The sequence below is a fragment of the Leguminivora glycinivorella genome, chromosome 2 (genome assembly GCF_023078275.1).
Source record: "Leguminivora glycinivorella isolate SPB_JAAS2020 chromosome 2, LegGlyc_1.1, whole genome shotgun sequence".
Taxonomy (NCBI): Eukaryota; Metazoa; Arthropoda; class Insecta; order Lepidoptera; family Tortricidae; genus Leguminivora; species Leguminivora glycinivorella.
The window spans coordinates 23,662,686-23,675,876 of record NC_062972.1 but is presented as its reverse complement, the minus strand read 5'-3'; the positions used below and the strand labels follow the sequence as shown (position 1 = coordinate 23,675,876).

Here is a 13,191-nt window from a genome sequence, read left to right as displayed (position 1 = left end):
AAAAACGTCTTCGAAAATAAGTTGTGTTTTGTTATTCTGCTGTCTTTATTATATACGAGCACATGGGACTAAAGCAAGTATGTTAATATAATAATTATAGTTATTTATCTCACACCCGACGCAGCTGATTGGCTAAGCCTGAATATTGACAATTAAATGTGGAAATAATTGCCTATTTTTTAATGAATGCCATACGACAGTGCCATGTGTCATCATCATCCTCCTTGCGTTATCCCGCGCTTTAACAACTAATCCCAAGATTTGGCGTAGGCACTAGTTTTTACGAAAGCGACTGCCATCTGACCTTCCAACCCGAAGGGTAAACTAGACCTTATTGGAATGAGTCCGGTTTCCTCACGATGTTTTCCTTCACCGAAAAGCGACTGGCAAATATCAAATGACATTTCGCACATAGATTCCGAAAACTCATTGGCGCGAGCCGGGTTTCGAATCCGCGACCTCCGGAACGAAAGTCGCACGTATTTACCGCTAGGCTACCAGCGCTTACGACAATGCCATTATGTAATAATAATAATTATTATTTTAAAGACAATTGAAAAAGAAAAGTGCAACAGGGTGACTAAACGCTTTTACGCAACATCATACTTTTGATTTAGGAAATATAATACCAGTTAAATGAAAAATAAAACCAAGAATCAACCTACATCGAAGAGGAAATAAAACTTTTCTAATATGTACTGAGTTCTCAAGAGGATGAGGATTGTCTATGCACATTGTAATGATTATCCGGGATAGCATGCATTTCATATTTTATGCATAGCATGCAATGTCTGCATCGACTGTTTGAAGTGCTCGTACATTGAATGTACATATATATTTTATGATATTTTTTTAAGCAATGCAAGAACTTTATTTTTAAACTACGAGTATGTACATTCAATGTACATATTATTTATGTTATGATAATTTTTTTGAGAGATGCAAGGTTTTTATTTTTAAACTACGAGTATGTTAGTAATTGTAATGAGGTTTTTTATAATGACTGTCATGGATGGATAGAATGATTTGTTACTACTCGAAAAATATTTTTTATCGCAAAAATATCAGTATAGTATGACATACGGGTACATACTACATGCCTACACGTCACTCTTAGCAGGTTAAGGGGCTTAAGGAAAATAAAATTCTGATATGGCAGTATAGACTGTATGATATATTATGTTAATAATTTTTAAGAAAAAACAAACCGCCGCTTTTGTGGTCTGGTGAAAGGTACTTGCGAAATTTGGATTATGTAGAAATGTGTAGGTAATTTTTAAAACTGCTTTTAATATGTCTTTGATTATTTGATGGAAACACAAATTTAATGAATATACGTATACCGTTAAAGTTTGGGGAGTTTCCTCAATTCCTCATGAATCCGATATCCGATTAGGTACATATAAGAAATCGAACTTGACAGAATTTGACTTGAAAACTCAATATGTAAGAACAAATCTCCTAATAAATAAATGTCACTATTCTGAACTTAAATGCAGCAACTTAATAACAGCATATTATAAAAATACGAAAGTCACTAAAAGTGGGCCGTTCAGATTTGAGGAGTTCCGTTCTGATCATCGTCAGAAGTTCCACTGCACCAAATGTCACTGTTCTGGACGTAAGTGCATGCTGTTCTTATAAAAATACCAACGTCACTATAAGTGTGCCGTTCAGATTTGAAGAGTTCCGTTCTGACCATCATCAGTAGTTCCACTGCACCAAATGTCACTGTTCCGTACGTAAATGCACGTTCCTTTAAAAACACAAAAATCAATGTGTATGCCTTTCAGATTTGAGGAGTTCCCTCGATTTCTCCAGGATCCCATCATCAGAACTGGGTTCTGATAAAAATGGGACCAATCTGTATGCATATACCTTCGATTAATATTTTTTTTTTCAAAATCGGTCCAGTAAAGACGGAGATATCGTGGAATAAACATTATAAAAAAAACAGACGAATTGACCACCAAACCACCTTCCATGAGATTTGGATGCGGCGGTTAAAAAAATAAATCTCATCTAGGTGTTTATATGTTTATTCAAAATATAAATTCAACTTCAAAATATTATTTTTTAAATAAGCATTTTTATGCATTTTGCTAGCAGGGTATTATAACCCTTTCGCTGACAGTGCTCCGCCTGTCGACATACTGTCACTGAAAAATTGAAAATACGGATATACGGATATGTCCATTCACTCTTTCTGTGGCAGTAGTTCGGCTGTCGACTTAGTGTCAGCGAATGGGTTAAGTATATACGATAAAGGCGTGTAATTTGGCTGCAACACCGAGGGCTAGAGATGGGCGCTGACGGGTAAATACCGGGAAAATACCCATATCTACCCAATCTACCCGGTATTTACCCGTATCTACCCAAATGAGCGGGTATAAAAAATAATCTATGAAATTAAAGATTATTCTTAATTTACATGACTGAAATATATTTTTCTACTAAAATAAATATATATATTTGACTAACTAATATTAAAATGTTAACAGAGATTCCAAATATTCCATATATCATGTGTAATTTACCACATTCAATTAAAAAGTTGTATTCCCCAGATGTTTTAGGCCCACTAAGTATTCAAATAACTTACTTAACTTAAACACGGTGGACAGACAAATTCAAATTCATTAGCCAATGAGGTCACAGCTTTGCAAAACGCCAGGTAGTTGCATCCGTATTGAAAGGGTGCAATAAGTCACTTGACCGGTTAGTTCCTTTTTTTTATTTTTATTTATGGGATACTTATAATTTAGTTTGTACTTAGTTAAATGTGTGATTTTAATTAACACTTGCTTTGAATTCGGACTGTAATAATGCCTTCTATGTGACTTCGGCTAGATAGTAGGCTTTACCAAACAAACAGCAAGTAACATTTTAGTACTATAATTTTGGTTTTCGACGCTAAAAGCTACTATAGATGTCGTATAAAGGTTTTCGGCGTGACCGCCTGTCGTATAAAAGCCTCCAGTCACACCTTTTAGGTCTATAAGCTTGTACCGCTAAAAGGTGTTATTTGGAAGTGATGTAAACGTTTATATCACCATTTTATAGAGCCGCTATAGGCCTGGTCTATAACAGGATCAAATATGACTACTATAGGTCTATATTATTGTATAATAGTGTTAGGAATCACTGCTATGCAATCAATTTGCGCTACTAAGGTTCCCGACAAGCCGCTATAGTTGTTGCGTTATACAGCTAAAAGGTGTTATTAGGAAGTGATGTAAACGTTTATATCACCATTTTATAGAGCCGCTATAGGCCTGGTCTATAACAGGATCAAATATGACTATTATAGAACAATATTACTGTATAATTGTGTTAGAAATCACTGTTATGCAATCAATTTGCGCTATTAAGGTTACCAACAAGCCGCTTATAGTATTTTTAGTAGTTGTGTTTTAACAGATTTAAAACCTAACTATACCACTATTTTGGGATATAGTGGCTTTGGAAAACACTGCTATAGTATTTAACACTGTATAGTAGTGATATGAATACCATTATAGAGCTATTTTTATAATGAAGTTTTCAGGATACGTTTATATAGCTTTGAAAAGGTAATAGTCGTTTTCTAATGCCTTTTATATCTCATCGCCGTATACGCCACAATGACTCTTTAAATATCACAGACCTGTTGAATAATGATTTCGGTATCTCTTTTAAAACACAATAGCGTTATAGCTGAGTTTACTATATGTTTTATAAACCAAATCAGATATATAAGAGTAGAAAACGATTACTTTTAAATGACAATTTTGACCTTAAAAGGCTGCTTTATGGTGTTTATACATCGTAATTATGAAATCAGGCCAAAGATGCGGTATCTGGTTCCGTACAGTGTTTTTCTAGAAATTAACTTTAAAAATACACATAGCGACCAATTGTAGTTTAGATTTGTCATACTAAAAAGAAAACAACATTTATTAATACTGTTTAAAAGATCTTTCTATAGTAAAACATTGAAAACAAGTATTGTTTTCTATATAAAGAACTTATAAGTTAAACTGGATCATAGTTAAATTCTCATGCAACCCTAATTGAATCCACGATGGCGGGCTTATGGCAGTGAATGCGTATGATAAGTGATATAGTCGAACTATAAAAGCGTATGTTTTACTTCTTGGATCCATAGTAGAAACTATGGTGCCAATAATTTTATTGTATTAAATTATATTTATTTATTTTATTCAAAACATGGTATAAATCGAAGGCGCATTTAAAATACACCATTAAACTAATATTGTAACGCCATCACCGCAATACATTCAACAACTGCACTATGGATGATTAGTTCCAGTGTCACTGCTAGATGGCGCCAGTGGAAAAAATAGAACACGCTAACGTTTGGTCAACGTAGAAACATGACCCTCCGGCCTCGGCCGGGAATCGTTGAACTTTCGCGGCAGGGAATAGTTCGATGCACGCCTGGTGCCTTAACCGTGTTTAAGCGCTTAGGTGTCTGAGAGCTAATAAACCTTACCTGTTCCCTAGTGCACCTACCCTGGTTAGGTCACCTAGGTCCAGGTAGTGTTCCTAAATTCTAGACTATAGGTCCTTAGTTGTATTAAACTTGTTGCTAGTACCGCTCGGCTTTCTCTTCACTTCGCGCCCCGCCACCCCCGTTCTACAGTGGCGCCCTCCGTGAGGCTAGTCTGCGTGACGTCATCGTGGTGCTACGGGATTTGCTACGACATCGTGCTACGGAGCCTGTGACGTCATTGGCGTGCTACGACCTTCGTGTTGTTACCGTCGCATCACAAGCTACGCTACGCAAGACGACTTATTTAATGAGCGGAAGAGGCGGATCTGCGAAATTGAAGAGTCCAACTTTTGTGGTTACTCGTGCCGGTCGTGTTACAAGTTTCAAGAGAACACCCCCCAAGATGCTATCGCCCGAGCAATTTGCGCAACTATTAGAGAGGATGCCTGTTGCACCACAACCAAACAGGGGGTCGTTCATCTATTGCAAGTATGCATATAGTGGTGAAAAGAATGCCGAGGTTGTGGAAGCGTTTCTCTCTGCAATAAATATTTTCAAACGCTCCGCAGACCTAGGCGACGTGACAGCTTTGAGCGAATTACCTCTTCTACTCAAAGGTGAAGCTGGAGTTTGGTGGTTAGGAGTGAAAAATGAGGTAACTACGTGGTCTGATTTTGAAACTCGTCTGCGAGAGTACTTTGCGCCTGCTCGCGAGCCCTACCAAATATATTTGGATATAACGCAGGAAAAGCAAGCTAAGGGAACGACTACTGATGATTTTGTTAGACGTAAGAGGATGCTGTTTTCCCAGCTCCCTAGTCCAGGTCACAGTGAGACACAGCAACTTGACCTAATATACGGCTTGCTGCGCTTAGACATACGAGATAAGGTTCCGCGCGCAGACATAAAAGATTTCAAGGACTTATCCAAGGCAGCGAAAGCGGCCGAGCTCGTACTAAAGGAAAAGGACGCCGGCGCTGTCCAGACTGTAGTAGAGCCACCAGTTGACATCGCAACCACCACGAAACCTGACATAAAGAAGACTAAATGTAGGTACTGCCGTAATTTTGGGCACTCAGTTGAAAACTGCAGGAAGCTCCAACGAGCCAACGAATTGAAAGAGGGTAACGGTACTGAAACCTCTACTTCAGCGGCAGTGACTCAAGCTCCGTCACTTTCTGCTCCGAGGTTTAAATGTTATGGCTGCGGGGCCCCTGGAGTTGTGAGGACCAACTGCCCAACGTGTCACGCAAACAAGAGCCAGAAACCTCAGCCGGACATCGGGTTTTGTTCGGTAGATGCTGTTATCGACGCCAGGGATCGTCCGGTTATATTTGTTGAAATTGCTGGAATAACCGGTGCAGTGTTCCTGGACACCTGTGCGAAGTCTAGCGTTGCGTCGTATTCACTGTACTGTGAGCTGAAGAAGAGAGGATTCCCGTTCAAGGAGTATGAGGTCGGAATAACGCTCGCTGACGGCGAGTCAAAGCGCCAGATGGTATTGGTTACCCAGGTGCCTGTCAAAATCAATGATCGCACGGTTGTCACAACTCTCCTAGTTTTCCCCGAGTCACGTCGGAACAAAACTTTACTAGGGGTGGGATTCATTCAAGATGCACGCATTGATATCAGCTTAGCACAGAGCACTTGGAACTTCCTTGATGATCCTACTCAGGTATTTGAACTTTACCCGGAAAGTTTCGTCAATTGTCAATTACGACAGTAAGACCACCCTGGCTGTCATGACTCCTGAGCTTCTTCAGTCACCATCTCTACCGGAAGGGAGCAACACGTGCCGCTCATACGGACCACTGATTAAGATTGACGCTCCTTCTCCTCCTAAGAAAAAACCTAGGCCTCGACCGGAGTACCCGGCGAATTACTCTCCCATCCTGGAAGCTCTCTATGAAGACGCAAGAGTCTCGCTACAGGATTACGATGCAGAATGTGATTTGGAGGGTCTCGATGATGCACTGTTCCCATCGACAACATTCTCATCGCTTGACGTCACAGCGTAGGACGGCTGTTGAGAAGGAAATAGGATGACCGCCTCTACCTTCATTGAAGACTGATTCTCTTTAGGTTAAATGTATAAGATGCTACTGTAACAACGCTTCCCAAGAAAGCTACGCCTGCAGTAACCAGACTGTGTGGCAGATCATGTTCCAGCCTACACACAGACTCTACTGATTTATGTCCTACTTGTCGGGACGCCTGCGTGGACATAGGGGGAGAGTTGTAACGCCATCACCGCAATACATTCAACAACTGCACTATGGATGATTAGTTCCAGTGTCACTGCTAGATGGCGCCAGTGGAAAAAATAGAACACGCTAACGTTTGGTCAACGTAGAAACATGACCCTCCGGCCTCGGCCGGGAATCGTTGAACTTTCGCGGCAGGGAATAGTTCGATGCACGCCTGGTGCCTTAACCGTGTTTAAGCGCTTAGGTGTCTGAGAGCTAATAAATAGGCTTGTGCCGTTTCGTTCGTTGATCGGAGCGCTCCGATCTCGTTCAATCGCTCCCACGAACTAGTTCGCTCTTTTAGGTCTTTTGCTCATTTAGTTCAGCCAGACCAGCGACCACTGCGGTCGGAAAGATCAGAACGAATGGGACCGAATAGTGTCAAAATGATACGAATAGTCCACAGATAGTAACATTCCGGGCCGAAAGGTTGTAAGTAACCGAAGTTTAATATGAAAACTTGACTTTTTTTGTTGCTCTGCTAAGTAGCTCTCGCTCTCGGTCGGCGCAGTCACACATTCGTTCTCGATCCAAATCGCTCGCGCTCGCCGATCCTATACTGAACTAAATGAGCAAAGACCGATTCTCAGACCACGGAAAGATTCAGTTCATTTCGGTCATTGATGGGATTTTATTCCTAACAGTTCATAGTTCGTGAACGACACAAGCCTACTAATAAACCTTACCTGTTCCCTAGTGCACCTACCCTGGTTAGGTCACCTAGGTCCAGGTAGTGTTCCTAAATTCTAGACTATAGGTCCTTAGTTGTATTAAACTTGTTGCTAGTACCGCTCGGCTTTCTCTTCACTTCGCGCCCCGCCACCCCCGTTCTACAATATTCTTTTAACGGTAAAATTTCCATCGCATACCGTTTTGCAGTAATGATGGAAGTATACGAAATCCAAATTATGTTAATTGACACTAAACTTCACAAGTTCACACGCCACTTTTCGTTAAGTTCCTCGTTTAGAACAGTTTTTGTTAAATATTACACACATTAAATTATTTTAGAAATTTCGCATTAAAAGGGACGGCAACTGCTATTATAGAACAAAATAACCTGTATAACGGAATCTCAAATGCTACTATAGCATACATTGATACTATAATAGCGTTACTGTGTCCTCTATGTCAACAAATTAGCACAATAGTCATCATTACATCACCATTATAGACCTTAAACGTCACGGATGATACTGCTATAGGCCTATTATATCACTAAATGGCTGCATAATTGCGCCAAATCGGCTCTACAGTACCAATATAGACTATTTATAGGACCATTTAGTGTGATTTAATTTGGTGTCCTCGACCACTATAGGACCAGAAATTGTTACTTGAGAGGAACTATAATAAGCACACAAAATTTCATCCCCATCGGTTCAGCCGTTTAGGAGGAGGAGGTAACAAACACACAAGCATGTCAATGATATTTAACAAATTCCTTATTCAATACAAATACTTCGATATATGTTTATAGAACTATATTAATAAAATATAAATATATTATACAATACCAAGAAAACATTTTTTCACGATTAAATTCAATTTATGACCCATTTTATTACAATATTTATTTATACCCACCCATTAGGGTAGAAAAGGTAAATATCGGGTAGATTGGGTAAATACCCGGTAAATACCCGATATCTACCCCGGGTATTTTCCCGCCGCCCATCTCTACCGAGGGCCATGCATTAAATCCCCGGGACCCACACGTCGCGGTCGGCCGCCGCGGTTTCGGCAGCGAATTCCCCTACGGACCTTTGTTGTTAGTGCAGCTGTAGTGCATTCCCTCTTTTAGTACCGAAAAACCCTGTCTCTTCGCCTAGGATACCTATGTTCGCCTGGCTTTATAAAAGTTTAAAATTTCTCTTGCAAAAAATCCATACTTACTTATTAATATTATAAATGCGAAAGTAACTCTGTCTGTCTGTCTGTCTGTCTGTCTGTCTGTCTGTCTGTTACGCTTTCCCGCTTAAACCACGCAACCGATTTTGATGAAATTTGGAACAGACAATCTTTAGACCCTGAGACAGAACATAGGCAACTTTTTATTTCGAAAAAAAGGAATGAAGGAGTTGAAAAAGAGGTTGAAAGTTTGTATGGGATTTCTTAACTTTAAATGATAAAACCATGAAACTTTATATTTTAGCACTTGATAAGAAATCATTAAACATATATTTAAAGTCACATATAGGTCGAACGCGATTAATTAACATTATTTTTACCTTTAAAATAAACATGGTAGGAAATAAACATTAACTAAAAACGGGTAGATTATATTTATTTGTCTACCCCGAACATTTATATAAATTAATATCGGGTAGTTTTGTGTTGTTTACATCTCCGGTGACATTTGGCTGGGACGTCAGTCTTCCGCGACCACGGCCAGTGCAACCTGGCCAAAACGTTGGGAAAAAAGGTAAAAATAATGTTAATTAATCGCGTTCGACCTGTATGTGACTTTAAATATGTGTACAAAGCGCGAGAACTTAAAGTGTTATATCATTAAACATCTTGATAAGGGATAGGGATAGGGATAGGGATAGCGATAGGGATAGCGATAGGGAATGCGATAGGGATAGCGATAGGGATAGCGATAGGGATAGCGATAGGGATAGCGATAGCGATAGCGATAGCGATAGCGATAGCGATAGCGTTAGCGATAGCGATACGGATACGGATACGGATACGGATAATATGGGTATCGTTAGCGGGATACGGATAATCGGTCGGCGGTCTCTTACAATCAATGTGCTCTAAGATGATCGTTGTTTGCTTGCTTGAAGATTACGTTTGCGATAAGTATAAGCAAAATGTAAAAAATTGTAAGGGATAATAGAAAAAAGTACTTTTTACCCACCGATCATAGTGTCGAAATACGGGCTATGTGGGATGTTTATAAAGGTTTCCCCAGCGTATATAGAATTACCTACGCTGTGGTCGATGTGTAATATTTCTACAATCATTGCAAGCAAAAGTATTATGTGCAATCGAAATAATCGCAGATAAATATACCTACAGAGAAACCTACGGTCCCTACGGATCCAAATGAAAATCTTAAGGAATACTTTTATTACGCGGGCGAAGCCGCGGGTAAAAGCTAGTACTAAATGAAATTAGATCTAGAATTATAAATTTTCGGAACTAGGCCGTAAATTTCAACATGAGTAACTACTAAAAATACATGAATAACTAAAAAATTAATATTTTGAAAAACGCCCTTACATAATAGACCGACAGCCATGAAACATGGTATAAGCCAGACTAATTCAGCTTTCAAACAAAAAATAAACTAAATCTAAATCGGTCGGAGCTACGATGCCACAGACAGGCACGTCAAAATTATAACACCTCGTCGTTTTTGCGTCGGGGATTAATAAAAAAATACTGCTTAATGTTTTTTTCGAATTAAATTGTGGCGTAGCGTATGCTCTCGCCTCGGCTGGCAACTTGTCACTGAAATGTCACAATTTCGTTTTATTTCAACCCTTAATTGCTAAGCGTTAAATAAATAAGCAAGATGTGTGGTAATTATTGCTTTATTGTAGTTCAACATAATAACGGATGCACTGACGGGTTATTCGTATAAATATACGAGCAATTTCATTAAAGTTAGTATGGTAAAAACCTTTTAATGAAAAACGTCACAGATAATTCCTATTTGGGCAGGCTAAGTTCAAATAAAAATACATAAATTCTTACCTAAATACATTGTTACAAATCGCGGTTTAACCATATTTATAACATTATTACTATAAAATGTTACTCTAAACAATACCTAAATTATTCCACAATCTCTTTATGTAACCACTAAGTACTACCTTATAAGTAAGTGCCTACATACAAAGATATTACAGCTGAGTAAATTTTTTTTTATAAAATGTGTTTTCAGTTGACATGGACTACTTTTGAGCTTTCTCCGCAACTCTAACTGCTCCACCAAACTAGGCCTACAGTACTGCAAAGAGAACTGTCGTGGGGTGCCCGTACTGTGCCATGAGGGGGAGTGTTACTGCCACCAGAGTGTCATAGACGATTTAAGCTCAACAAATGTGGTGGCAAGTGTAGGTAAGAAGTAAGAACTGATACCAAGTATACATTATATAACAAGAGAAATGATGATCCTTGTGATAGGTCCCCCATTTGCTTTAAAAATTACTTAACTTAAATTAAAAAAAAAACTAAAAAAAAATAAATGTCTACTTATAAATGGTTTGATAAACACATATATTGTCAGTTTCTCCCTGCAAATTTAACTATCATATGGATCATCGTTCTCCGCGTCAAGTATATCTATCTATACTTATACGTATACGTGTCTATACTACAGTTAGAAGGAATTAGCAACTAAGAGAGACCCCGCACTAGCGAGAGACCCCGCACTAGCTTTGAGCGTCAGCGTCTAGCCAGCGTAATGGAAAGTGGCGTCAGTATGCAAGCACAGCCGGTCTAGCCGAGGTGACAATCAAGTGTGGCGTCTCTTCAAGTCTAAAATTGTTAAGTTTTTCTAACTACCTACAAACCCATCGTCGGCAGGTTACACTGAGTTGAATTACACTACCCTGCCAGGAGACATAGTAGCCCTAAACTCTTTTCTAAAGTAGGTACTAGGCACTTTTATCTCTCAACAGATTTGATGATAGCACCGAAAGAACCAGTTGCTCCGAAAAACGAAGTTCAAATAAATATATCTCCGCAAATAGTCCAAAAAAGCGACGACAAGGAAGTTATACCAGGTACAATATCGTTTTTTCAATGTCTACAAATAAGTTACCTATATTATACTCTATCACCTACTTTCCAATTAGTAGTCGCCTTGTAACTAAAAATACTTCTAGGTAAGTACTATAAATAATAGGTAAGTAGTATTAAACTAGTTTAATTTTACCTATATTTAAACAATCCAAGCAAATTAATCATTTTGTATTGTTAAACAACATACCTGTCACTGCAATGTCACAATTTGGCTTTCTTTCAACCCCTTTTTGCCAAGTGGCACTGAAACTTAGTAGTTCATGTGCTCTGCCTACCCCCTTTATGGGATACAGGCGTGATTACATGTCTGTATACGTATGTAAACAACATAGAACTGTAGTATTACTAGAATTGTGTAAATTAATTAAATTCTTATTTTAGCCACTTTAGTATAAAATGTCTAGTATTGGGAAGGTGTTCAGTAGTAGACGATTGACGTCACTATGTCTATAGTTTTATTTGTCACATTAAAGCTACATAGAACTATACCGGGTGCCCGGTAATTAATGGACAACCTTTTAACCACCAAGAGGGCACCTTATACTTGTCCAGAAAATCGACTTTTAGGTTTAGTAAAAGTCGCCTGGTTTTCGAGATTTTCACACTTTAAAATTTTAGCTAGTATTAAAATTTTAAAAATTGTGAAAATCTCGAAAAACCAGGCGACTTTTACTAAACCTTTTTTTGACCAGTATAAGGTGCCCTCTTGGTGGTTAAAAGGCCTGTCGCCTGGTTTTCGAGATTTTCACACTTTTTAAAATTTTAATACTACCTAAAATTTTAAATAGTTTAAAAATTACGAAAACCAGGCGACTTTTATTAAACCTTAATGTCGGTTTTCTGGACCACTATAAGGTGCCCTCTTGGTGGTTAAAAGATTGTCCATTAATATCCATTGAAATATTAAAAAGTGTGAAAATCTCGAAAACCAGGCGACTTTTACTAAACCTTAATGTCGGTTTTCTGGACCAGTATAAGGTGCCCTCTTGGTGGATAAAAGGTTGTCCATTAATTACCGAGCACCCTGTATAGCCATTGAAAAGTTCTTACTACAGTTCACGAAATCATTAAATTTCAGTACAAATTGCCCCCGAACGGCGTCACCAAATCGCCCACTTCTGCCCTGATCTCGACGTAGCCAGGCAGTGCATAAAGAAATGCATCGGCATGGGCAAGGGCGCTTTCTGCGGCAAGGACCACACCTGCTACTGCGGCCACAAGTACTCGTCCCACGACGCTCCAGACAAGCAAGACGCTGCGGAGGTGTACAAGGAGTTCTCGGACATGTACGCGAAATACTTCGGCAATTCTGAGCACGATGTTGCCAGTGATGAACATTCCGCGGAGTTTTTGAAGAATAAGAAAAAGTTGTCTAATAAAAGTAAGAAGGTTACTCGTCCCCATCATTGAGCAGTTTGAATTATTAAATGCATACTAAAAATATGTTGTATTAATTAATTATACATATATCCCAAAAAAATTTTTTTTTCATACAAATTGTATGGGAAAAGTGTTTCGCGATTTGTGACTTTTCTAGCAGGAATTTTTTTTGAGACGCTGTGGAGGTCTACCTACAAGGGGTTTTCAGACATGTACGCTAAATACTTTGGCAATTCTGAGCATGATGTTGCCACTGATTTACATTCCGCGGAGTTTTTGAAGAATAAGAAAAAGTTGTCGAATAAGATT

The 13,191-nt window shown here is 38.8% G+C and overlaps 1 protein-coding gene across 1 annotated transcript; it reads left to right on the top strand.

The window, feature by feature from the left end:
* LOC125236887 lies at nucleotides 1–12,943 on the top strand. The gene is made up of 4 exons (XM_048143805.1): nucleotides 1–77; nucleotides 10,640–10,815; nucleotides 11,379–11,483; nucleotides 12,581–12,943. The coding sequence occupies exons 3-4, from the start codon at nucleotides 11,384–11,386 to the stop codon at nucleotides 12,910–12,912; spliced, it is 432 nt and encodes a 143-aa protein (XP_047999762.1). The 5' UTR covers nucleotides 1–77; nucleotides 10,640–10,815; nucleotides 11,379–11,383; the 3' UTR covers nucleotides 12,913–12,943.
* Nucleotides 12,944–13,191: the final 248 nt, after the last annotated feature.

Coding starts and splice junctions, on each gene's coding strand:
- LOC125236887 (XM_048143805.1), top strand. CDS start 11,384: ATGATAGCACCGAAAGAACCAGTTGCTCCGAAAAACGAAGTTCAAATA. Junction 11,484..12,580: donor CGACAAGGAAGTTATACCAG/GTACAATATCGT, acceptor ATTAAATTTCAG/TACAAATTGCCCCCGAACGG.